Here is a 27,725-nt window from a genome sequence, read left to right as displayed (position 1 = left end):
CATCAAGTGGTTAATAAGTTTATAATAAATAACATATAATACAACAAAAACACGGATAATAAAACACTGTCCTTATGAAATTCCCATACATACTCGAGTATGTATATTTCAAATGTCTATAGATTATACAAGTGCAGAAACAGTCAATAGCAGATAATTACAAGACCCCTTACAAGAAATTGTGCACATTACATATATTATTTACAGTTCCGTCTATTCTCTAAACAATGGTTTCCCATAGTTTTCTATCATTTTGTTGGTAAAATCTGACCCTGATGCTGATGGTTTGGACAAATTCAAAACATTCTTAAACTTTTATGTGAATATTTACTCTTGATGTTTTTGTGAAAAGATCTAGGCATCTTGTAATTTAAAATGCTTGAATGCATGTCTGACTGGTTGCGCATAAAGGCCTTTAAAAAATTGTTTGTTTAGATTTACCAAATCAGTCCTTATTTTATGTGCCAACCCAGTTGCTTTTTTTAGTTGTGAAATCTATAAAGTGTACATTAAAAATCCTAGGTCATAAGGTAACCTTTATATCTGGAGAGAAGACAGGGCTGAGTATTTATTATCATGTATAAACACACCGATAGTCATAACCAGAAGTCTCTGTCGAGACTGTAGCTCTACTGGTTTGTACTTATCAAAAACCATTGCACTATTTTATGTATCTTTGTGAAGTCTACTTGTGTGCCAACTTATTTTGAAATCAGACAAAAACTGTAGAAGGAGTAGTGTTTTTAAGGAATTCCACAGAAAATTCTATTTTGAGTAACCATAGCAATACCGTTCATCGAAATCAAAAACCGATGCACTATTCTATGTATCTTAGTGTAGTCTACTTGTGTGCCAAGTTATATTGAAATCAGACCAAAACTGTAGAAGGAGTAGCGTTTTAAAAGAATTTCACAGAAAATTCTATTTTTAGTAACCATGGCAACACCGTTCATCTAAATCAAAAACCAATGCACTATTCTATGTATCTAAGTGTAGTCTACTTGTGTGCCAAGTTATACTGAAATCAGACAAAAACTGTAGAAGGAGTAGCGTTTTTAAGGAATTTTACAGAAAATTTTATTTTTAGTAACCATGGCAACACCTTTCATCGAAATCAAAAACCGATGCACTATTCTATGTATCTTAGTGTAGTCTACTTGTCTGCCAAGTTATATTGAAATTAGACAAAAACTGTAGAAGGAGTAGCATTTTTAAGGAATTTCACAAAAAATTCTATTTTTAGTAACCATGGCAACACCATTCATCGAAATCAAAAACCGATGCACTATTCTATGTATCTTAGTGTAGTCTACTTGTGTGCCAAGTTATACTGAAATCAGACCAAAACTGTAGAAGGAGTAGCGTTTTAAAGGAATTTCACAGAAAATTCTATTTTTAGTAACCATGGCAACACCATTCATCGAAATCAAAAATCGATGCACTATTCTATGTATCTTAGTGTAGTCTACTTGTGTGCCAAGTAATATTGAAATCATACCAAAACTGTAGAAGGAGTAGCATTTTTAAGGAATTTCACAGAAAATTCTATTTTTAGTAACCATGGCAACACCATTCATCGAAATCAAAAACCGATGCACTATTCTATGTATCTTAGTGTAGTCTACTTGTGTGCCAAGTTATACTGAAATCAAACTAAAATTGTAGGAGGAGTAGCGTTTTGAAAAATTGATTACAGACGGACAGACAGACAGACGGACGGACGCCAATAAAACATTACTATCGCATAAGCTCTTCTGGTCTCTGACCAGTAGAGCTAAAAAATTCACATTTGCTTGAAGACTACAATTGAACTACAGTCTGTTAATCTATACAAAGTGTATCTTCAAACTAAAACTGTAAAAACAATACCTAAAACAAAATAAAGAAATGTTACCAACACAAAAAAGGAGAGCAGAAAAAAAAACTAATGCATATAGAAAACATAAAAATTATACAACCATATCAAGGGATATCACTTTTCCAGAGTACTCACTGTAACAATTTCATTTTTTGCACAAGTGTTATGTTTGATAGGTACAAATAAGTACATAATTAGTAAGCTCCCAATCTACACATAATGGGGATTTATGGAGAAGCACATACATAACTTGATTTTTGTTTCCAATCCAGAATTACATTTTTCTGACACATGGATTATTAAAATAGAATCCTAATGTTTATACATTGTTCAGAAATGGTCAAACAGCTTAACATCATCATGAAAACTTGAACATCAACGACAATAACAAAACCTAAATGACCATGTGGTGATTGTTTAAAAAGCATTCAGGGTAAATTAAAACATTGCATCATAAGACAAGATTTCCAATAAGAAGAGGCTGGACACTATTTTTCACTGTTCAAATAATTTGACATTGCTGTTTCAAATTTCACAATTGAAACATTACCTACTAGTATTGGAAAAAATTCTTAGACAGCCTCCTAATTATATAAAAAATTGGATCAATTTACCTCCTCATTTGGAAATTATTTGGAAACCCTAATATGATACTGCTTCTCCATGCTTTTCAGATTTTTTGATTACATATACAGATACCTTCAAATGACATCAAATATTCATAAAAAATTTTGATATACAATGATTAACAAAGTAAAAAAAAATCTTCAAATACACCCCTCACTTTGAACATTCAATCTGTAGCATTAAAACGCTTTCAATATTACCCTATAGGCCTATACTAAACATTTATTTAAAAGAAGTGAACCACTGCTAAAATTTCAGATCTCATGAGTACATCCTTTACAAGGATAATGTTTCTAGTCAACAACAATTTCTATGCTGTATTTTCAAAATTTGCCTTTAATATGTAAGAACATGCATAGCCTTGAATGAAATCTACTTCTTTTTAACCATAAGTAAATTGCCTTCTCATATATATGTAGCTCAGATATTAAGTTGACAAAAACTAAGAGTGAAGCTCAACAATACATCCATTTATCTCCTCTACTTGGCAATAAAACAACTCATCAGTCACACACTGCTTGGTTTGTTGCAATATTCCAAATAAAAAGAATTTGACAATAGTCAATTCATATTATGTTTTTATGGCAAATGAGTCAACCAAATGATTTCATTGATTTGTTTTTATTTTTTTAACAATTTTTTTAACAACAGATGATATGATTTTCTACACTACAGATGAAGGAAATGGAACGCAATTCATTTATCCCAACAAATTACATGTATTATGGATTTCCTACTCTACAGTTATAGCTGAATATCTCAAATATGGTGGGCCTGTCAAAAACTGAAGCTATCTAAGAGTTTGAGTTACTGAAGTTAAGAGTCAAATATGCATTCAACACCCCTGATCCCTTGGACTTATCCATGATATTTGACCCTATGATGTTTGAGATACTTTGTTCAACTGTATTTGTTCCTTCCTTATAAAACACTCTAAGATCGATACTTAATGACATATTCAGGATAAACTTGATCAAATGTGAATATGACAAAGATGTTGGGATTTGCCATATCATCCACACAAGAATCATACAAATCAAAAGGATTTTGTGGGTTTTTGGGTGAGGGTCGTACCATACTGCTGTCGCCTTGCGTGTAATCCCCTGTCAGGACTCGTACCAGGAACATCTCCTTGTCGCGACTGCGGTCCGTGTAACTGTCAGCAAACTTGGCACTCTTAGTGAAGTAACTTCCCTTCCCATACTTTGACCCTGTTGACTGACCACTGAAGCGGAAATCAAATCCCTGTCTGCAGATGGCATCAATGAACTTGTTAGACGTGCCGTGAAACAGCCTTTTCTCATTCACGTCTCCTGTTGGGCGCCTCTTCATGCTCATTTTCTCACGTTTGCTGCAACACAAAAAAAATTATTTAGCCTTGTGCAAAAAAATCTTAACTTTAATTAATTAAGAACATCCATGGATCTCCATATTCCATTTTCTAATCTCTCTACAAGACATTACCTGACACAGTTCATCTAGTCGCTCTCCATTCTCTACTCTCTCCCTATTTACCTGACATAGTTCATCTACAGCTCTCCATTCTCTACTCTCTCTCTCTCTATTTACCTGAAATAGTTCATTTAGAGCTCTCCATTCTCTACTCTCTCTCTCTCTATTTACCTGACATACTTCATCAAGAGCTCTCCATTCTCTACTCTCTCTCTCTCTGTTTACCTGACATAGATCATCTAGAGCTCTCCATTCTCTACTCTCTCTCTCTATTTACCTGACATAGTTCATCTAGAGCTCTCCATTCTCTACTCTCTCTCTCTCTCTCTCTCTCTCTCTCTCTCTCTCTCTCTCTCTCTCTCTCTCTCTCTGTTTACCTGACATAGTTCAACTAGAGCTCTCCATTCTCTACTCTCTCTCTCTCTCTGTTTACCTGACATAGTTCATCTAGAGCTCTCCATTCTCTACTCTCTCTCTCTCTCTCTGTTTACCTGACATAGATCATCTAGAGCTCTCCATACTCTACTCTCTCTCTCTATCTACCTGACATAGTTCATCTAGAGCTCTCCATTCTCTACTCTCTCTCTCTGTTTACCTGACATAGATCATCTAGAGCTCTCCATTCTCTACTCTCTCTCTCTATTTACCTGACATAGTTCATCTACAGCTCTCCATTCTCTACTCTCTCTCTCTCTGTTTACCTGACATAGTTCAACTAGAGCTCTCCATTCTCTACTCTCTCTCTGCTTATCTGACATAGTTCATTTAGAGCTCTCCATTCTCTACTCTCTCTCTCTCTATTACCTGACATAGTTCATTTAGAGCTCTCCATTCTCTACTCTCTCTCTCTCTATTTACCTGACATAGTTCATTTACAGCTCTCCATTCTCTACTCTCTCTCTCTATTAACCTGACATAGTTCATCTAGAATTGTTCAATGTTATCCCACTCTACCTGTGGGGGTCATGATATGAACAAACTTGAATCTACACCACCTGAAGATGCTTCCATATATGTTTTTACTCTCTCTATACAGGTGATGTACTGGTTAGGGAACATAGTCTGGTACAATAGTTCCTTGATTTTCTACTCTCTCTATTTACCTGACATAGTTCATCCAGAGCTCTCCATTCTCTACTCTCTCTATTTACCTGACATAGTTCATCCAGAGCTCTCCATTCTCTACTCTCTCTATTTACCTGACATAGTTCATCCAGAGTTCTCCATTCTCTACTCTCTATTTACCTGGCATAGTTCATCCAGAGCTCTCCATTCTCTACTCTTTCTATTTACCTGACATAATTCATCCAGAGCTCTCCATTCTCTTCTCTCTCTCTCTCTCTATTTACCTGACATAGTTCATCTAGAGCTCTCCCTTCTCTACTCTATTTACCTGACATAGTTCATCCAGAGCTCTCCGACCATTCTCTACCCTTTCTATACAGGTGATGTACTGGTTAGGGAACATAGTCTGGTACAATAGTTCCTTGATTTTCTACTCTCTCTATTTACCTGACATAGTTCATCCAGAGCTCTCCATTCTCTACTCTCTCTATTTACCTGACATAGTTCATCCAGAGCTCTCCATTCTCTACTCTCTCTATTTACCTGACATAGTTCATCTAGAGCTCTCCATTCTCTACTCTCTCTCTCTCTATCTACCTAACATAGATCATCTAGAGCTCTCCATTCTCTACTCTCTCTCTCTCTGTTTACCTGACATAGTTCATCTAGAGCATTCCATTCTCTACTCTCTCTATTTACCTGACATAGTTCATCTAGAGCTCTCCATTCTCTACTCTCTCTATTTACCTGACATAGTTCATCCAGAGCTCTCCATTCTCTACCCTTTCTATACAGGTGATATACTGGTTGGGGGACATAGTTTGGTAAAACAGTTCCTTGATTCTCTTCACTTCCTCTGCTATCTTGGGTGAGTTGTCTCCAGTTATCTGTATATGTGAAATATTGAACCTTTATTTATAAATAGTTACAGTAAAACTCAGTTATAACGAAGTCACTGGGACCAATGGAATTACTGTAAATGTATTATATTTGGCTGTAAGATATTTGGCGGAAATTCATTTTTCAACAACTTAGCGTAGATTTGATTTATAGGTATCAGAATCTGCTATATAGAAATGTATGATATACAAGAGATTTAGTGATGTACTTGATTTAGCAGACTCTGCTTTCTGCCAAAATTGCTAAATAGAATACACCACTAAATGTAATATGTTTATTGTACTTTGATGTATCCGTAATTCTATTTTATTCACCAATAAGACTTATTGACCAAAGAATTATAATACTTTCCATATCATTAGGCTTAAAAAAAAAATATGTTTGTTTCCTGTAACATTCCAAAAAAAATAAGGGTCGGTAGGTCGGGAATATTTTTTTTTTTTTTTTTTTTTTTTTTTGCTTATGAATGGTCAAACATCCCCGGACTGAATATACTAGGTGTCATATTTACAGTGGACACCCAACATGGCATCCAAAATGGCTACCTAGCGGCAGAAAACAAACTTCAGAAAGTTGTTGGGGGAAATTGTTATTATAATAATGATTACTCTTAATAACTAAGGTAAATGTAAACTAGGTTGACATATTTTATGTCTCAATTTAAGCTACAAGCTAATTTTCTTTTTTTAATAAATGGAATCTGCTAATTGATCAAACGAAGTTTTGCTATTTGTCAGAAAAAAAAATCCACCCGGGGGTAATTTGAATGGGTCGGTCGGGTTACAGGAAACAAACTTATTTTTTTTTTAGGCCTTAGTAAATTACATTAATTTTCTTATAAGAATCAAGTCATGTTATGTAAAGAGCAAAGTGTTAAGGTAAAGTATGCTTTAGAGAGTAGTAGATGCTGCAATTTACAACTTCCTCCTTTTTAATAACTTTATTAACAACATTTGGAGATGCTCTATAAAACAGTTTTAATGTTCTCTCCCTGGTGATCTTGATCATTCTACTATATAAAGTGCAAAGGAAATTTTTCCATGATTCTGCAAAATTTTAAACTGTATATCTAACCAAGTAGTATGGAGATTTTCTATGATGCTGTGTGACCTTGACATAAATAACCTTTCGACCATCATATGGATGTGTTATATACTGTACTAAGTCCTTGACATGCTCTACTTGATGATCCTATGGGTGAATGTAATGTGACCTTGTTACGTTGACAAACTTTACTTTAAACAGTCCTATGAATGTGTTATATAATAGAATGTGACCTTGACATGTTCTACTTGCTACAATCCTGTGGGTGTGCTATTATTATAATGCGTAATGGTTTACTAGCTACAATCCTGTACTTTAGTTAGAATAATCTAACTGTGTCTCGGGACAAGCCCTCACCACAGTTAGAATACCTCCCATATACTCGCAATGTAGCAAGAAATTGCAGAATCGCTCCGAAATGATTTTGAAGAATTCAAAGGGATTTGCACTGAAAATAACTTTCAAATTAATTATACCAAACCTTTTTAGGGTTGTGTAAGTATTTAAACTTAAAGTATAATCCAGATAAAGACGAAAATTCAACTTATTTTCTCAATGTTTTTTCTCGTTTCAAATTTACACGCCATGTTTACGTTCAGAACTCTCTTGATTGTTCAAAGTAAATGCACTGAGTACAAGTTATCGCCCGTGTTTATTTGGCTACATTGTGAATACACGGAATGAATTCTATCGTTAAACCGGATCCATAGGACATTTATCATTTTAACGATAGAACATTCTATCTATCCTGTACTTGTGCTATTAATATAATGTGACCTTGACATACTCTACTTACCACCGTCCTATGGAAGTGCTCTATGACATGTTGTTGGCCTCCCATCATTTTTAAGTGAATCTCCCACTCTGCTGGTATGTAGTTCTGCATCGGGCGGGTCAAGGCCGGACCTGTTACCATGGATACCTCTTTTCCTGTCTGTGATCCTGGTTCTGGTGCTCTGAAGCAATAAATCATTTTATGTTATTTCAGTTGGAGACTGTTGTTCTCTTTGAGTGGCATGTTTAACCAATCAAATGCTTTCTTTTGTTAATGTGAGGATAATGGTTTTATATTGCAACACACATTAAAGCATTCAAGTTTTCTTAAAATTAATTTTTTTTCCAGTTATAGGAATGTCCTTATTTAAACGTATTTTAAATTTTCATGTACCAGATATATTTTGACCGTTGGGTTCACATTTCTTTGCATTACAGTTTGTTCACAAGGATCTTTATACAAATTCATTAAAACATGATTTAATATCATGGACACAACTGATCAAAATCTAAATCTCATATCCATACAATATTTACTTGTCTTGTCACAACTCAGAATTAATAAATATGTGTTAATACTACTTCATAACAGATTGAAACGTACTTTTTCTTGTTTTTCTCCATTTGTTTCTCGTCAACATACACTGGTCGCCTGCGGACTTTTCTTTGTGTTCCTGACTGGAGATTCTGCTGAATCATCTGCTCAAAATCCATCAGGTACTCGTAGCCCAGGGTATTGAACTGCAGCTGACCGGTGGGGTTCTTCAGGAAGTTTTGTTCCATACTGGAACTGTCCACTGTTGACTGATATCCCCCTGCACCGTATCCTCCCTATATAGAGAGAATCCTACTTAGTGAATCTGTATATCTGTATAACTAACATCAGTTTGGGGAACACCAAAATGATGATCTACCACATTTCTTTTTTACAAATATTAAATCATAATTTGAGATTTTTTTTGACATACAATAAGTATTCACTATTCAGAGAATTCAAACTTAATGAGGAATGACAAACAAATTTTGCCTGAACTTCACTTGGTGGTTGATGACAGAATATGGATGAAACTTTTATAACAATACTAGAATAAAAGTGTGAAAAATTTGGTCTAAGCACACTCCATTCAGCTCAAGAAAGCCAGAGGTGGATTGTTAAAAGACACGTCATTCCTCTGTGTGCTCTACCACTTACACTGAAAAAAGCTACACATAAAATAGTGAGTAATTTAATTTCTTTATACCTGTCCATACTCTTGCCAGCTTCCATCTTCACTCTGCCAGAACCATTTCCAGACTGTGGCCAGTGGCTGGAACTTTTCCACCTCAGAGGAGGGTGTAGAAAGTCGACGTAGGGTCATCTGAACTATCACCTGATTATTCTCCTGTAGAACGCCTTCCATTGTGTCAAAGTTTAATTTCAACACTCCTGACCTAAAATGATTGAAATGCTATAGAAAGCACAGATGCATTCCAAGATTGTTAACAGCTAGCAATTAACTCTTTAACCTTTGGAACAGGCAGATGGAATAAAATATTACATAAACAAATATGCAGTAGTAGATACATGATTACATGTATTTTTGGTTCCAAATTCATATTACAGTGGAGCCTCATTTATCCGGACGCTTTGGTTCCTAATCAATTTGTCCGGATATGTGAAGCGTCCGGATATCTGAATCACCAGTTAAACAAGACAGAATAATATTTAAAAATTCTGTTCCGATGAAAAGGCGTCCAGATACTGAAGCATCCGGATATCTGGCGTCCGGATATCTGAAGGTCCACTGTATATGTATTAACAAACAGAAATAAACGTGAACACTTTAATAATCATTTTTAATATCATTTATCCTACATTTACTTCAACCAATAAAGAATACCAAAACTTGGACTTGCATTAAAGCCTAACTGATGAGATACATACTCAGTTTTGACATAACACTCGCTTCTGGCGACATCACCAAAGTTGTACTCCACCTCGACGTTGTGAGGGTGCTGGAAGTCTTCCCACTGATTCAGGTTCTTCTTACGGTACTGCCACTGATACGTCATGTTCTTGTGAGATTTACGACAACTTTTACCGAAGGCACAGCGCCCTCTCAGGTGAAATATACAGATATCAGCTGGTGGATCATCGGAGGAATTGACAGAAACATCTTCACTTTCTGAAGGGTCCTCATTATCTGAGTCTATCCCTGTTCTGTTAAAATAAATCAAATAAAAAATTATATAGAACCATCTAGACTACCTATATGCATCTTTGATATTGACCAAAGCTAGACAACCTGTAGGGATCTTTACTAAGGGAAGAAGCTTGGCTACTAGACTACCTGTATGATATTTAATATTGTCCAAGTCTACACTTCCTGTAGGGATCTTTACTTTGGGCAGTGGCTTGGTTACCTGACTACCCTTATTTATCTTTAGTATTGACCGAGGCTACACTACCTGTAGGGATCTTTACTATGGGCAGAAGCTTGGCTACTGGCGTCGTCACCAACATCAAACTCCACATTACGGATCTCTTGTAAAATTTCTTTGGGAGTTCTGTTTGTGTTGATCCCATACTTTGTCAAAATATCTGAGGAGTAAATAAAGTATTTAGTTTACTCTATAAAATATATTATATGGTCATAAACAATGGCATATACTTGTACAAATATATAACATAGTCCCTTTATACAGTATGTATGAGCAAACTTATTCTGTAAGTAACATTTGAATTTAATTTTTTTTTTTAAATGGCATCCGATATGGAAATTGAAAATTATGCATGCTACATAATCCTTCTTCAATACAAACCTGTAATTTGCTGATCAAAAACATTATGACTTCTCTTGCACCTCTTCCCGAATCTACACTGTCCTATTACATAGAACTTGCAGATGTGTAAGTAAGGACAAGCCTTCCCTTCTTCCTGGGCCCGACATCCTACATTTATATTATAGAACTTGCATATACTTGGCATGGTGGTTCTTCCCCTGCTTTCAGTGGTACGAAATAGATTCTTAATACTGTGTACACTTAAATGCTCCAACATATTCTGTCTCAACAATGACATATTATGTGGAGATGTCAGATCATGGCCAAAAAGACAATTTTTGCCTTGCTTCTCGACTCTACAGCTGTTGGACAGCAGGTAAAACTTGCAGATGTGGAGTCCATCACACACCGGGATACCAGGACACTGTCCTTGTTTAGAGCAGTGCTCCTTACACAGACCTAGCTTGGTGCAGACAGATAGAATGTGATCATCTGTCCCTTCTTTTGTATAAATTGTAAAATTGTTTGGATAATTACTCAAAACCTCAATGAGCTGTTTTTCACTTAATCTAACTATATGCGAAGCTAACTGTTGGGATAATTCAGCTGCAGTAATGGGTTTCTTGTGTTGACAGAGAATTTCTATGGATTTCCTGACAATGGATTGGTTAAAATCTTGTCCAGAAGACGAGGATTGCTGGGGCTGGGAGGGCTGGGATTGCACCAATGGCTGCTGTTGTACATTTGGCACAGGTTGTGGTGGTTCGTAGACTTCAGCAACAGGTGGTTGAATCTGCTGTATTGGTTGCTGATACTGCATAAATTGTGGCTGCATTTGGTGTTGATACTGGAGATGGGGTGGAATCTGTGTTTGGGGTTGCATTTGATACTGGGGTACTTGGTTAAAATCTCCCATCGGTCGCATCTGCTGGGGAAACTGTGCGACCTGCATCGGCATTCCAGGGACCATTTGTCTCATGAAGTTTGCTTGGGGGGCTGTCCCACTAGACAAAACAAATGGATTGAAGGACATTTTCCTCGTTTACAGCCCTCACTAATGACGACGCTATCAAGCCATTACTTCCTTTTTTAGAAAAAGAAAGTACGAAAGGAAAGGAATTTCCGGTCTTGTGACATTGCGTCATTTGGATAACTCGTTCATTAAATGGGTTTCCTATTACTTGTTTAAAATTATCAGCAACTAAGATTCAAATTTCTAATTTTTAATATTAAAAAAACTTTCCTTTATTTTTTTTTTACCTTTTATTAGAATGTAATTGCATATAGATCTATTCAAAGAAAAAAAGTTATTTAAAACACTATCTGGAACAAATAAAAAAAAATTCTGAATAAAAACGAAGTATCTGAAAGAGTTGCGCTGTTTATGATTTTAAATTTATTATTTTTTTGGAACTAAATCAGGAACACAGTGTCATTTTAAAAGGGGGATTTCAGTCCAAACTCCGAAATCCTATTTCTTGGGGGGAGGGGTTCCAACTTTTTTGTAGCTCAACTTTTCTTCGTCTAAATTTTATATTATCCTTATTTCATCCTTATTTGATTTTACTACAGAACGTGGGGGTGGTCTTTCAAAGAACATTTTAAACATTGTAAAGTTATGTTTGGAAAATAGTGGAGGTCACCTCCCCCCCCCCCCTCCTCTCTCGGGCCGGGACTCTCTGATACAACGTGCCTGTAATTTGTCAGACAAGAACAACGCTGTTAAAATTCAGTGGAAAAGTACTTAACACTTCAAAAGCCACTTACATTTTCTTCATTTTGTTTAATATCAAACATTGAGTTCTTTTTTTTCTTATTTTAAAAATTTAAAAATAAAGCAGCCTATTTATATTTCCGGTAAACAGGTTTAATCAGTATAGTGACATGTGTTATTAACAACTAAAAAAAAGCAAACAAATAAACATAAAACAAGAATTGAAATACACGACCATTTTGGCCTATTAGTCACTTTTTATATATTACATGTATATAATATATTCAATAGTACGAAAGCCCAAATGAGCTCATTTTCGTAGGTAAAAAAAAAAAAGTAAATTTTTCGCGTTAGAACGCGAAACTTTTGCTGTTTAACCAGACATTTGCTCCAGTCTCAACTTTCTTTTGATTTTGTCATCAAGCTTATTCATTCCAATGATAAGCAAAAGGCTAATTTTATCTTGGACTATCACAAGATAAATTTTAAGTTTTCTTGCTATTGAATCCATCTTTACCGTCATTCTCAACGCTGTTCAAACAATTCAAAGTTTATGCGAGTTTTGCAAAAGTTAAACTTCAAGATTATTAATTTCGGGGAAAAATCACCCCTTACCGGCGTCTTTTTTATGCACTCTCTAGAGAATTTGAAAAAAAAAAATTTTATAGAGATCATGATCTCAGAAAATTGACAAATGAGGTAAATTTGTCAATTGTGTCCAACCGCATTTGTGAAAATTGGATAGCAGATTTTCATTCTCCGTTGGATTCACTGTGGAAATACGATATCCTATTTTGAGGTTGCACCACGTTGTCGTTCCATTGCTTACGAAAACATTGACAATTCAAAGTGTACAAACTCTGCTGTATACCTTTATAGTTTTTATTTATAGCTAGCCCACAAACTTCTCTATAACCCAATATATGAATATTTTTTTAAAAACAAATCCTCCTCAATAAATATTTATTTGTAATTAACAATATCCAATTATAATTGTTATTTAAACAGCATCATATGACCCGTTAAGCTCATGAAATTATACATTGTTCATTCACTTTTAAGTTATGTTTCTACAGTGAATAATTTTTTGTCCAGAATGATTGATTGCTTAATTTACTAGTGGCACAGTTGTAGTAAATGTTACTGATTAAAAAACAGCTTTAAAAAAGTGTCAAGTGGAGATTTTCCTTAAGAAATAATCAGTCTAAAGAATTTAGAAATTGAAAAACATGTACAAGAAAGTAAAATTCATTTTATTAATTCAATGGTAAGGTTTTTAAATAAAAAAAAAATATTCTGATGACTAATCTATTCTCGCATCATTTCTCCAGTACATCTTTCTGAAGAAATGATATTTTATAAATAAGTTCCTGAGAGTTTCCGTCTGTGTTCATGTTCTAATTTGTCAGTCAAGATCAATGTTCCTGAGTAACATTACTATATGCATATTATATCAACTCATATACAGGAGTTTGGGATAAAGCAGGAAACTTTTCAAAGCATAAATCGGTCCAACAATTAATAGAATACGTAATATTGATTAGCGCATTTATACAGCGCCTAAAATTATTTACTGTCTAAACACACAAATAACTGCGCATACTGTTAAGCCGATTACTAGATTCTCCCTCATGAACGCCGGAAATCATCTTCATAAGATGTGGGGACCCCCCGGTAATTTTATCCTTTTGAGATAAGAGAATCTACTGCTATTGTAAAGACAAGACGGCCAAACATTTGCTGAAATATTTTTTGGATTACCCACCTCCATCCCCAAACAGACTTTAATTGTACATTAGGCCACCTCAAACTCATATGTGACTTGTCTATGTTTTCATTGTAATTTAATTTCTTTTTATATGTATATTATATTGTGTGGTCATATCCTATTTAGGCCAAATAATAGAATTTTGAGCCTATTCATATGTATAAGGCCATATTTTGGAGGCCACCTATTTTGCTAAATTATGTACATATTGTATGTTATGTAATAGTCACATACTGCGAGACCAATTGTTATTGCATAATTGTTTAATAATTTTTCTCAGGAATTGTGTTTTAAGGTTACATTATCTCCCAGTCTTATGTATTATATTATATGTTGTCATTTCATAATAAATGTCTCTGGTTTTTTTTTTTTGGGGGGGTACATTTTTTAATACTGTACATAATGCTCATTGCGGCAACAAAAAGAGTTTTAAAAAAAAGACTAGCATCAAAAACATTTTAAAAAAATTACAGAAAAAGAAGACACAAAAGGTGGGGATGTTGACCACTCTCCCCTTCACCCGACATACGTGTTGTTTTATGTCATATATTTGGTAATTTTTATCTATTTGTTATTTTTTTCGGAAAAAAAAAATGATCAAAGTTATCAAATTAAGACTTTCGCTCCTGGATCAAGTGAAATCCGAGCTCTTCGTTGATGATATAATATCATGGTTTCACACGTGTATACAAACGGATTCACGCTGACCTGTTTCTGACTGCTTTTGGTAATACTGTGCAGCAACGACCAAATAAACAAACATCAGTGTGCGGCTGGGTCCTGGCCGAAGGAGAAGCATGCTAACAACGGTAAGTGTTGAAAATGACATGATGCTATAATATATATTCAATATTGTATGGACTGCTCAATAAATTAAAATCAACCTATGACAAAACTTTAAAAGTGCATGTGCCGATAAACAGGAGTTTGCAGATCAGTATACACTGTATAAAAATGTACACTTTAGTCTTTTGATTAAAACCTCTACCATGAGAGGACGTATAGTGTAGAAAAGAGCTGAGGTATGGTTCGTGTATTTACGTATTTACAATGTATAGATATGGCAATGTATATGGATATGTATGAATGTCTAACTGCAAAAGCGCGGGAAACTACTGTGACTTGTTTGCGGTATGTGTATACACGCAGTTAACAGATAGAATCTGCGATGGAGTAACATAGCTTACATAGGCGTTGGAACCCAGGGGGAAGGGGCTATGGAGGACTCCCCTCCTTCCCAAATTTTTTGCAATGATAGACAATGTAAAGGCATCGAACATTGGGGCGTTGGTTATGCCCAACCCCCTTCCAACCGACACAGTGCAGTGTAATCATAGAAGGGTAAGTGGTAGCATTTGAAAAGAAAATTTTGGTTCTGAAAGAAGTTCAATCTTACTCCCCACCTCAACAACCTAATGTTTTCATAAACGAAGTTGTTTTAGGTTAAATGTGTTCACACATACATCTGCTAGACTCATCAAGAGCTGTTTGTATCAGTGTTATATTTTCATAATTTTTTGCATTTGTAAGATATGCATTATATCCATTATAGTTGATATATTCATTACAGTAGTGAGTGTGCGTGAAGAACTAATTGCTCCTAAAATGAGTAGGGTTTAAATACAATGAATTCTAGTTTGGGAGCTAGGGACTGGGTTTCAGTAGTGATAGCAATTACCATACTTGTGAAGCCTCTTTAGTTCTGTAATAAATTATTACCGGCCGCCAGGAGGCGGTCGGTTATATGATATGAAAGTTTTAAGTCGCCGTGCGTTTCTGCGGAGTTAGAACAATTTGAATAAAAAATATTTAACATTCATGTAATAGAATATTAAGACAGATTTTTTAAATGTTAAACAAAAACGCACAATAATCATAAAATTAAAATTTTATAAATAATGGGTTAAATGTTTCATCCAATCCTGATTGACAAACTCCGACGTAACTGAAGTGCGGAGAAATAAGCACACATGTTGGGCATAGTCTAAAGCAAGGGCCGCGTTATATACATGTATAAACAAATTTACTTTCTCTACTTCAACAGGATCTGTTGTATATATAATTTAAAATGACGTGTAAATATAAATATACAATGTACTTTTAATACGGAAAGTTTTCAAAAATATGACTTAATCTTAGTTTATTATCAGACAGAATATTAGGAGATTTTTCTCCAACAGACAAGGACAAAGCGCGTTTTACAATATGCCAAGCCTTTTCCCGCCACATCTCACACCAAAACAAGATATAGAAAAAATGTAGTGGCGGATCTAGAGGGAATATGGGGATTTCAACATCCTCTGAGCGAGCGAGGAGCCCCACATAGCTGTTACGTTTTATTTAAAGTTAAACTATCTCTAATTAGATAAGTTTAAACGTTAGTTTTGATGGTTAAATGTTAAAACTACTTAAACATCAAACTTCCGCCAGAGTTCGTTTGTACAAATGAATCTGAGTGCGGGGACGCAGAGGACTATGAGTAAGTTGCTTAAATACATTGAACATGTAGAAATGTACAGGTATTATGTACTGAAGAAAACCCTGGAATGTCGCATTCAAATGTTTAATGTCATAGGGATATATATTAACAGATAAATATAAGAATTTAGTTTCTAATTGTATTATGAAAGAATTAATAATTGGTTTGCGGCCGATTTTTGACGCTTGCGTCAATATGTTTCTTGTTGATATTGAGATGCAGGTGAAACGTCCTTCATGTATACTTGAAGCGAACCAAATTCTACCGAGTCAATGAATAATTAAATTAAAAGTAAGCTAACTCCACATACTATAAATATATTCTTTGTTGGGTCCTTACTAAAATTGGGATTTTAAAATTCTTACGACGACTTTATTTAAAATTAATCATATGTATTGCAGAAATTGATTTGTGTACCAAGTTTAACTCAGCTTCAGAAAGAAAATGTGCAACACGAGTAGGAAATGCGGTTCCCAGGAAAGATCAAAGATGGGCGACTCCACGCAGCCTCGTGCTTACGGTCTCGCTCATTATTCGATCACCGTCTTACGTAAGAGGAGGAAAGAAAGCTACTTCATGTTCAGTGACCACCTGGTGAACAACAACTACATGCTGTGTCCAGCAGAATCAAAGAAATCAGGATAACGGGAAAACAATTACGGCTAGGGTGCTACATGTATTTGTGTAGTAATTCCACATATATATATATATACAAGAAACATATTGACGCAAGCGTCAAAAATCGGCCGCAAACCAATTTATATAACTGTAGAAATTATTTTAGAAACTCACATTTGCTGGGTTAATTTTTTTTTTTAATTTCTTATATTTTTCTGTTAAAATATCCTCGTGACACGAAAAAAAAAATGCATGCGACAATGCCGATTTTCTTCATGATTAATGCATGTACAATATTACATGTATAGACAATATAAACTGTGCATAGTCCTCTGCGTCTCTGCACTCAGTTTGGTACAACTTAACGAACTCTTGTGAGTTTGCTGTTTAAGTAGTTTTTACATAAAACGTACAAAACTAAAGTTGAAACTTAGCTATAATTTTAACTTAATAAAAACGCAACAAATATATAATATGTGGGGCTCCTCGCTCTCTCTCTTAAGGGATGTTAACCCCCCCCCCTTCTAGATCCACCACTACATTACTTCTCTTTCAATCTCTTTGTTTTGGTGTTGAGATGTGGCGGGAAAGTGTTAGGCACATTGTAAAACGCGCACTATCCTAGTCTCCTGGACGAACATGTCGTAATATTCTTTGTTTTTAAGAAATCAATATTTCATCATATTTTTGAAAAACATCTATAGGAAATGGTTAATAAATATACACTTCATTTCAAAGAAATACAGCAGATCCTGTTTTAAAAAGAGAAAGTAAAATTGTTGATTTACAACACGGTCTTTGTTTTAGACTATGCCTAACACTCGTACCAATTTTCTCCGCACTTCAGTTATATCAGAGTTTGTCAATCAGGATTGGATGAAATATTTACCCCATTATTTATAAAATTTAATTTTACGATTATTGTGCTTTTTCTAAACATTTAGACAATCTTTGTTTAATATTGACTCGCCAGCGATATGAACATGATGAATGTTGAATATTTTTATTTAAATTGTTAACTCCGCAGAAACGCACAGCGACTTGAAACTTTCATATCATATAACCGACCGCCTCCTGGCGGCCGGTAATAATTGGATATATTTGTACGTGTATAATCTCAAGGTGAAGATTGGTTTATTTTTAAAAAAATCAAGACAAGTAATAAAACTTGCACATTTATATATGTATATAACTTCTCGAGTATTTTTTTTATTTATTGCCAGCTTTGGTGATTGTTTTAGGGAAGAAACCAGATGTGTCAACTTTAGTTACTTAATAGCAAAGCAAAAGTTATTTCGTCATATAGGTATGTAAATTCATTATTTTTTGCGGAATCCTAACATTGTAAAAAGTTGTTATAAGTAGCAAAGAAAGAAAAATGACATTGGGCTATCAAAAGAAAGAATTATTTTACTGGTCCGTCCGTAGGTATTAAGCAATTTAATTTTGGAAAGGGGGGATAGCAAGCCTCCCTCACCACCCTAAAAAGGAAAAAAAAGAATAATAATACCTTAATGGAACACAACTATTTCAGTAAATTGACTGTGCTTTAATTAATGTGTAGCACATATATTATTTAATGAGTATTATATACTGGCAATTTATTACGGGGCACAACTGCACATATGTCAGTTTTGTCATCTAGGCTTGGATTTATCATCATTATAGGAGGAGCCCCCCCTCGCCCCTTTACGACTCTGATTTCTTGGCTCCATTTTTTGGCCCGGTCAAAGGGAGAGTTTACGACTCTGATTTCTTGGCTCCATTTTTTGGCCCGGTCAAAGGGAGAGTTTACGACTCTGATTTCTTGGCTCCATTTTTTGGCCCGGTCAAAGGGAGAGTTTACGACTCTGATTTCTTGGCTCCATTTTTTTTTGGTCGGATCAAAGGGAGAGAATGCTCATTTAACCACCGGAATGAGGAATGACCATATTTGCAACATTTTTTTTTACTCCATCCACATCCAAAAGTATTTGGGTTCAGAGAAAAAAGCAAGTTTAGTCCCCCTTACTTTTTTTTATAACTGCTAATACAAATTTGTTTAATTATTCAATTTATTTTCAAATGATTTTTGAAATAAGTTTCAGCTGTAGTGTATAATACTGGTTTACTGATTTGATGCAAAATCTTATATGAGTGTGCTCACTTTTGAAACAAATTATCTGTATAAATTTTACACATCTTAGAATTTAGAAAGTTATTTGTAAAGTATAAGAATATTTATACCGGGTATGTTCTGTTTCTTAAAACTAGTATGTCAGTCTTACCTGATTTTATTTTGAACAACTAAAATAAATTGGGCCTTTTTGTTAAATAATAAAGTTATAAATAAGTAGCCCTGGTGTGTATTTTAAGCATCCTATTTATACCTTCGACTCAAACTAAAAAATTAAACAGGTTACAGGCATACAATGTTCAAAGCAATGATGTAACAGGTGTTAGTAACTCATATTTTGTGTATTTAGGCGTTTCAGTTTAATGCAAAGATGCCAAAAAGCCTGTTATAATTGTGGTAAAGAATCCAAGAAGAAGAAATACCACAAAGAGGGGTTCAAAGGCCGCGAAAATTATTTTGAGAGGAATATTTTGACAAAACGGCGTTGATTGTATCAGCATGTCTTTGGTCTTAGGATATGTAGAGAATATGAAAGCAATATAATATACAGAAGTTTACAAATATAGTATAACAAACGTATTGTGCTATTCGATGATATTTCTCGTTTATTATTTGAAAATTATCGACAGAACCCGCAGTTTTCTCTGTTATAGAACATTGAATGACATGAAAGAACTCGAGACAAAAATGAAAAAAAGTGAATCGCCCAACGTGGGGCTCGAACCCACGACCCCGAGATTAAGAGTCTCGTGCTCTACCGACTGAGCTAGCCGGGCTACATACTGTACAAGGGAGTGTACGTTTAACAGATAAATAAGTAAAGGTCCCTTGCAGGTACTTCCGTTTTTGTGTATTATTGTAAGTTAGAGGTTGAACTCACGTTGTACTGTATGTTTCTTGAACTTTTTACCGTTCTTTATTATGGGGTGCGACAGAAGGTGTACGTTCATGTTGTGGAATATTTATATTGGATTTTGTAGATTTTTTGGACTGATAACAGCCTTGGGTAAGATTGAATTAAGAATTATTGCATAGCAACGTGGTGCGATTGAGGATCACGCCACTTTCCCCAGATCTATTTTTGGAATCATATTTATTATTTTCATTTTCACCTTTTCATGTGCTCCCGCTGATTATTATTATGTTTTACACAGAAACTCATTTGAAGCAGAATTCAAAGCTCAAAATAATGACGAGAAAACGAGTGAACAAACTTTAAGAGTTAAAAGCGAAGGCTAGATCTAAGTGAGTTAATTTCAGATTTAAACAATGCTCTTCGATATGCATTGATCAAGTCATCTGTACCGACTGAAAATTTGAAATACCTACAGTAGTTTATTCTGACTTGTTAAAATTAATTCTTTTCTACAAGAGGGGAAATAACACAGTTTAATAATCTTTCTTCTATTAAAGTGTTTTTTTTTCCTTCACTGAACTGTATAATTATTTGATATGCATAAAAAGACCTTAAACAATACCAGTTTCAAGTTATCTTGTAAAAAGTAAGCCTACATTAAAAATATTTATCCATTCATTGAGAGAACACAATGTCATTCAAAGTTTTGGATGTGTGCCATGAATATTTGTAAGCATGGATTATTTTAACTCATCAAAACAGTCAAACTTAAAAGCTATATTAACACTTAATTTTGTATTTACTGATATACTGTATTTATTTATTATATATCCTGCCCCTGATGAAAATTTTAAAATTTCTTTGGTCCATTAAAAAATACTGTGTGATGGTTAGACTGATTCACCAGTGGCCAGATAGCCAGAGCTGAATGGAGGTACAGATAGCTCAGACGAGCAGCTGACTGTAGGTACAGATAGCTCAGACGAGCAGCTGACTGTAGGTACAGGTAGCTCAGACAAGCACCTGACTGGAGGTATAGATAGCTCAGACAAGCACCTGACAAGAGGTATAGATAGCTCAGAAGAGCACCTGACTGGAGGTATAGATAGCTCAGGTGGGCACGTTATTACTGGAGGTACAGATAGCTCAGGTGGGCACCTGACTGGAGGTACAGATAGCTCAGAAGAGCACTTGACTGGAGGCACAGATAGCTCAGTCAAGCACCTGACTGGAGGAGCAACTTGTTTTTTGCATCTCACTTCATGTAACATGTCAAACCATGACATGTTCTGGAAGGTGTTGATAGACTGCAGAAGAGCACCTGACTGGAGGTCCAAAGACCTTAAAGGAGGGAGAAAGTGACAGTTAGAAGGTTTCAATTACTGTTGAACCTCACTAGAGCACCTGACTTGGGGTATAGATAGCTCAGAAGAGCACTTGACTGGAGGTAAAACTTTGACAAAAAATCTGTATCATGCTGCCAACTGACATGATATTGTACATATGCCTCCTCGACCATGTCCACATGACCAGCTTTCCAAATTTTAAATAGATTCACACCCTTCATATGCCCTACCATATTACATTCTATATGCTGTTTTCGTATGACATTGCATGGAGCCTGAGCACTGACGTCACATGGACACCAGACAACTGTAGACTATTATTTGTTATGGAATGGTTTGCTACACACAGAGAAATTGAACTACCATGGTACACTGAAAAATCAACAGAGCACCTGACCAGAGGTAAAGATATATAGCTCATGAAGAGCACCTGACCGGTTTCTTATTATTATTATTATTATTATTAGCACCTGACTGGAGGTACATCTTGTTTTTTGCATCTCACTTCATGTAACATGTTAAAACCTTTTTAGGGTTACATAGGTGTCTGTGTAGTGTGCACAACGAAGGTCATTTTGCGCGCAAATGACACGTGCTGCGCGGAAATGAGTGAAATGACTTGGTGTACTTTTGGGACCATAACTTTTACAAGGAAATGCTTTGAAAAGTGACTATAAGGATATATTAATAGTTGACCAGATACCTCACTAGAGCACCTGACAAGAGATTCAGGGGGCCGGGGTTTGAATATCTCTGTTGTTTTTCTACGCAATGCTTTGAAATTTTAAACTGTCACAACTATACTACAATATAATATATAGCAGGTATCAAAACTGTATTATGCGCTGCAATCTGATTGATATTGTAAATATGCCTCCTCAACCATGTCCACATGACCAGCTATCCAAATTTTAAATAGATTCACACCCTTGTTCATGTGCCCTACCATATTAAATACTTTTGGATTAAATGTTTTATTATTTTATTATATTAATGTATATAGATAGTGTAGCAAGAGAATGGTCATTACGCACATGCATTTACATGTGCACGCGTGACATCACAATTTGAATATACTCGGACACCAGACAACTGTAGACTATTGCTATTGTTTGTTACAGAATGGTTTGCTACACTCAGAGAAATTGAACTTCTCTGAAAAATCAACAAGTAGACCCTCTGTCATCTGGCATACACCTAGCCTAGCCCAGATATATACTGGTATAATATACAAACCTATTCTTGCTCAAAAAATGGGAAGAATGTAAGCTCTAGTTTTAGTATCACTAGAAAAAAGTCCTTAGTTTTGTAGGCCTGAGCAGAGTCCACTGAATGTGGGATTCAATTTATTTAGTTGGAGGAAAATTGTTTATTCTTTTCAGTTTAAGTAAGAAAGATAAAAAGTGGTACACACAGGTACTAGACAACATATTAGTGTCAGTCTAGGCTAGATAAAGGTCACTTTAGAAAAAAAAATTAACAGGTGTTGAAACTGTGACATGGGATATGTATTATAAATTGATTATGGAGCAATGTGTAATGAATGACTGAATGAATGGATTTTTTTTTACAAAACTGATCAATGTATTTATAATAAACTTAGTTGTTCACATTAGTAATTGCGTATTTACAAACAGTTCCCTCTTTTGAGATCAGAGACCTAATAAATTAGATAATAAGAATAAGAAAGGGTGGGGCTGACTCTCATAAATATGACTGCATGTTATATGTTTGTAAGCCTTTGATGAATAACTGCTAGCTATGAGAAGGGGTGCCTGTGCTTCATGCATAGACTAGTTGATCTGATGATTCATGCCTTTCAATTCAATGTGATACAATTCTTTGGATGAAGTTATACTGTTATAATAATACAAATGTACATGTACATTGTATATAATTATTTATCCTAAGTTTAACCCTTTATCCCGTTGATATAGCTCATGTGATATCGTTTTCATATCACACAGTTGTGACACAGTTGTGACGTCACAATGGATTTTGCATTAGAGTGATGAAGTAAAATGAAATGGAGTCCTATATAAAAACAGAATCAAACATTGTTCGTGGTGTAAAAAACATGGGATATAAAGAACCTCACATGATTTGTAGTTGGATATGATTATCCACCCCTACAGACCTACTTCCAAGGCTCGGGGATAAAATCCACACAACTCGTTGGATAAAAATCATATCCAACTACAAATCATGTGAGATCCTATATATATGTATCTCTACTTTCCAATTAGGTCTGTTGGGAGTAGGGGTAGATAAATACTTGTATCTCTACTTTCTGTTTGTAGGTCTATGGGGAGTAGGGGTAGATAAATACTTGTATCTCTACTTTCTGTTTGTAGGTCTATGGGGAGTAGGGGTAGATAAATACTTGTATCTCTGCTCTTTGTTTGTATGTCTATGGGGAGTAGGGGTAGATAAATACTTGTATCTCTACTTTCTGTTTGTAGGTCTATGGGGAGTAGGGGTAGATAAATACTTGTATCTCTGCTCTTTGTTTGTATGTCTGTGGGGAGTAGGGGTAGATAAATACTTGTATCTCTACTTTCTGTTTGTAGGTCTGTAGGGGTAGATAAATACTTGTATCTCTACTTTTTGTTTGTAGGTCTGTGGGGAGTAGGGGTGGAGGCAGCATTCTATGGACATTATCTGGGATTCTACATGATGTAAGTCGTCTAGTCTTGTCATTCTTTGACTTTTTTGGTTTAGATTTAAGTACCATGTTAAGAATATGATATGAATTCCTTCTTATTTTACAGTATTGTAGCCATCCTGGTGACATTCCTAGAGTCTGTGTTTGCCATCAACATGTGTGTCCTAGTATGTGTAGGGTAAGATTTGTACTGTGTGCTGTAGCTTATAGTCAAGGGATCCAATGTGCTATAGCCTAAATTCAAGGGATCCAATGTACTGTAACCTAAATTCAAGGGATCAAAAGTAAATCATTGAGGGAGTTAACGTAGCAAAATGTGCCTCAGGAAATAGTCCTGGCCTTGGGGAACTGGAATCTTGCTAACTCCCTCAATAATATACTTCTTAACTGTTTTATTATACCAATACAAAAATAAAAAAAAAATCGAGGATTACAAATGATGGGGAAGTAGCTACTGGACTAACACACAGGAATTAGTCCAGTAAAATATTAGACCGATACAAAAGTTAAATCTAGAGGATTATGGATAACCATGGAATTAGCCTCTGAAGCAGGGATTAGCTCATTTGAATATCTTACGGGGATTAGTCCATTCACAGAGATATCTAGGGAATTATTTACATTTATTATACCCCTAATGATTTTCCCTATATAAAATTAAGTGATTAGATCTGAACAATTCTCTAGAAATTGCTGTGAATCTGTGAATCCTTGTGCGTTAGTTTTTTTGAGCTAATCCCTCTGTCCAAAGCTAGTCATGCTAATTCGCAGTTATAGCTTTTCATTGTGATGTCATAATAGAGTGATGCAAAAACACAATGCTCCATGACGTATTTCATATAACGAAACTCAACAAAATAAGATGTAAACAACAAACAAAATGCAATGATTGCATTAGAATAAGGGAATAACTGTCTTCTAATTTGGTATTTGCGGCTCGGTTTACGCGATTTTATTCAGTTATGAGAATAATGATTAGTTCATCTGTAAATGGATATTTTTTTTAAATAGGTGACCTTTACAAATTAAATTTGTATCAGTATAATAAAACAGTTATACCGGTATCATTGAGGGAGTTTGCAAGATTCCAGTTCCCCAAGACCAGGACCATTTCCCGAGGCGCAGTGCACCGAGGGAAATAGTCCTGGTCTTGGGGAACTGGCATCTCCCTCAGTGATAAACTTTAATAGCTGTATATTATTAATAGACCTAGTTAAACTAACAATTTCTCCTGTGATTTCAGTAATGATGACTCCACATCACTCTGTCAGAGACTCTGGGATGCAGTGTTATGGATAGATAATTGGAAGAAGGGCATCCTTTACTTCTGTTTTTCAATACCCTGCTTCATCCAGCCCCATACAGTATGGATGGGTATCATAACAGGTGAGTACTGTGGTATGTTTACTGTTAACGGACACAGATACAGCAAATTATAAGTGGAAAAGCACACATTATAGCCACTCTGTAAATCTCCAGATTTGTCAGTAATACAAAGTTGAAATGTTGAAAAGATAAAGTATTTTAGTCTTACCAAGCTGCATCAGAAGTGATATACCGGGATATATAACTGATTTTATTTTCACTTGTATATGTACTGACTACTGCTTTAAGAAATCTGTTTTATTCTATTTCAGGTGTCATGCTTATATTTAGTAGTGTATTTTATGGATTAAAATCATGTTACAATGAAGAACAGTCATTAGAAAAAGTATCCCATAATGCAACTTATGACAGGTAGGTCATTGTAGCAGATAGTGGTAATATCAGGATATCATTTACCAAGACAAAAATTCAATTAATAAGGCTAAGAGTTGTGAAAAAATGTGAAAATACTTTATTTTTCAATAACGATAACACAATCTCTCTTCTTTAATTCAACCTGCTATATAGGAGATATAGGTAAGATGAATGTTGTGTAGGGAGAAATTATATCATTTTATATACACTGTTATTATTGACATACATGTGGTAGAATGTAACCTGACCTTGATGTATTATCTTCTTATTCTCATACATGTATTTTAAAAAGCGGTTACTTTTTAAGAAAATTCAAGTGTTCTTCTGTTCTTCTTAAGATATTTTTTTTTATTTTCAAATAAATTGAAACAAGATGTGTTTGTGAAACACTATGCGCCCGTCAGCAACAAAGTTCAAAAAAAAATTTTTAGCATAAAGGTCACAGTGAAGGTCACAAGGTCATTGATTTCAGTGTCATTTGAAAGATCTTGATTAGTGAAGTATGCATACCAAATATCAAGTCTTTATCTTTCATGGTTCAAAAGTTATGGTGAAGGTTCAAAAAAGCTATTTTTAGCATATAAGACACAGTAAGAACGGCCATGCACCACCACCCACTGAATCAAGAAAGAGCTCTCAATCTGTCAATCAGTCAAGGTCACAAGGTCATTAACCTTGATGTCATGTGAAAGGGCTTCATTAGTGGAGTATGCATGCCAAATATTAAGTCTCTATCTTTCTTCATTCAAAAGTTATGGTGAAGGTTAAAGTTTGCCATCAAAAAAGCTATATTTAGCGTATAGGCCATTGTCAAGGTCACAATGTCATTGCCGAGGAGGTCTCAGTTGAAGCTGCTCAAGTGTCCCAAAAGACAGTTATGCTCGGAGACGAGGTAATGTCTTTTAAAAAAGCTTAATAAGTGTTGTATGTATACCAAATATGAAGTCTCTATCTTTTATGGTTCAAAAGTTATGGCAAAGGTTAAAGTTTGCAAAAAAAACCCTCTATTTTTAGCATATAGGTCACAGTCAAGGTCACAAGGTCATTGACCTTGGTGTCGTTTGAAAGAGCTTCATTAGTGGAGTACAAATATGAAGTTTCTATCATTCATGGTTCAAAAGTTATGGCGAAGGTTAAAGTTTGCAGACAAACAGACAGACAGACAGGACAAAAACAATATACACCTCTGATCTTTCAATCTGGGCGCATAAAAAACAGTATATGTTTTTGATATTATTTACCTGGTAACCAAGACTATCTGTTCAGTACCATTAAAAAATAGCCTCTCAACATTAAGACACTCTTCAATTTATTTTTCAATGTTAATTCAAATTTTAACACACACTTGTACCAGTTATCCATTCTTGTGAGAATGTTTTATATTTTGTCGTTTATCCCGCTTTTTCTTTTCCTTTCTTTTATTATAAAACCTTTTTGAAACCTCAAGGCTAATCTAGTCCTGTAAATCTGAGCTTTTTGTTTATTTGACTTCTATTGTATTGTAGATTTGATGATATACAAGAAGATATAGAGGATAGTATATTGAATCCCCCTGAGGGGGGGCCAGGGGTCCTGTCCCTGGCCGATCAGCAGGAGATTCTGGAGGTTTGATGTCGGCCGTCTCCATCAGTAGTATAGTGCTTCATCTGTGTTGTCCCACAACAGTGCTCATTAGAATCCTTTGTTGTGTGTGAGAGTGTGGTGTGAAAGTGAACCATGTATTTATTTTAGTGACACTTAAAAGAAGTTCTTAATCTAGGTCTTGTCTCTTTGAGATGAATCTTTAATATGCTTGGTTTTAGGAAGCTCTAAACATTCCTTACTGTTCTAATTCATTGGTAGTTTTATTCAGTCAGAGTTATCTGCCCATGATATGAGGTTGATTAAATTGAAATTTTACAGTAGGTGGCATAATTTTATATAGATTAAACTGAAATATT

The 27,725-nt window shown here is 35.0% G+C and overlaps 2 protein-coding genes and 1 non-coding gene across 3 annotated transcripts; 1 reads left to right on the top strand and 2 right to left on the bottom strand.

Moving 5' to 3' along the window:
- Positions 1-1,770: 1,770 nt before the first annotated feature.
- LOC134265568 (protein mono-ADP-ribosyltransferase PARP12-like) lies at positions 1,771-11,592 on the bottom strand. The gene is made up of 8 exons (XM_062747794.1): positions 10,523-11,592; positions 10,169-10,301; positions 9,645-9,920; positions 8,962-9,151; positions 8,325-8,551; positions 7,743-7,902; positions 5,750-5,889; positions 1,771-3,836 (listed from the first exon to the last, which is right to left on the bottom strand). The coding sequence occupies exons 1-8, from the start codon at positions 11,514-11,516 to the stop codon at positions 3,419-3,421; spliced, it is 2,538 nt and encodes an 845-aa protein (XP_062603778.1). The 5' UTR covers positions 11,517-11,592; the 3' UTR covers positions 1,771-3,418.
- An 8,289-nt stretch (positions 11,593-19,881) lies between these two features.
- Trnak-cuu (transfer RNA lysine (anticodon CUU)) lies at positions 19,882-19,954 on the bottom strand. The gene has a single exon. It is a non-coding gene; the product is annotated as a tRNA-Lys (tRNA).
- Positions 19,955-20,025: 71 nt separating this feature from the next.
- LOC134265566 (uncharacterized) lies at positions 20,026-27,489 on the top strand. The gene is made up of 6 exons (XM_062747793.1): positions 20,026-20,184; positions 23,998-24,058; positions 24,152-24,223; positions 25,289-25,431; positions 25,683-25,782; positions 27,291-27,489. The coding sequence occupies exons 1-6, from the start codon at positions 20,100-20,102 to the stop codon at positions 27,394-27,396; spliced, it is 567 nt and encodes a 188-aa protein (XP_062603777.1). The 5' UTR covers positions 20,026-20,099; the 3' UTR covers positions 27,397-27,489.
- The last annotated feature ends 236 nt before the right edge of the window (positions 27,490-27,725 follow it).

Source organism: Saccostrea cucullata, unplaced genomic scaffold (genome assembly GCF_032062105.1).
Source record: "Saccostrea cucullata isolate Sc308-1 unplaced genomic scaffold, CSIRO_AGI_Scuc_v1 ctg296, whole genome shotgun sequence".
NCBI classification, from domain to species: domain Eukaryota; kingdom Metazoa; phylum Mollusca; class Bivalvia; order Ostreida; family Ostreidae; genus Saccostrea; species Saccostrea cuccullata.
The sequence above is the reverse complement of the archived record's forward strand: the minus strand, read 5'-3'. Positions and strand labels throughout refer to the sequence as shown.

Coding starts and splice junctions, on each gene's coding strand:
- LOC134265568 (XM_062747794.1), bottom strand. CDS start 11,516: ATGTCCTTCAATCCATTTGTTTTGTCTAGTGGGACAGCCCCCCAAGCA. Junction 10,302..10,522: donor TTTTGATCAGCAAATTACAG/GTTTGTATTGAA, acceptor TTTACTCCTCAG/ATATTTTGACAAAGTATGGG. Junction 9,152..9,644: donor GAGTGTTATGTCAAAACTGA/GTATGTATCTCA, acceptor CAATCATTTTAG/GTCAGGAGTGTTGAAATTAA.
- LOC134265566 (XM_062747793.1), top strand. CDS start 20,100: ATGGGGTGCGACAGAAGGTGTACGTTCATGTTGTGGAATATTTATATT. Junction 24,224..25,288: donor TGTGTCCTAGTATGTGTAGG/GTAAGATTTGTA, acceptor CTGTGATTTCAG/TAATGATGACTCCACATCAC. Junction 25,432..25,682: donor ATGGATGGGTATCATAACAG/GTGAGTACTGTG, acceptor ATTCTATTTCAG/GTGTCATGCTTATATTTAGT.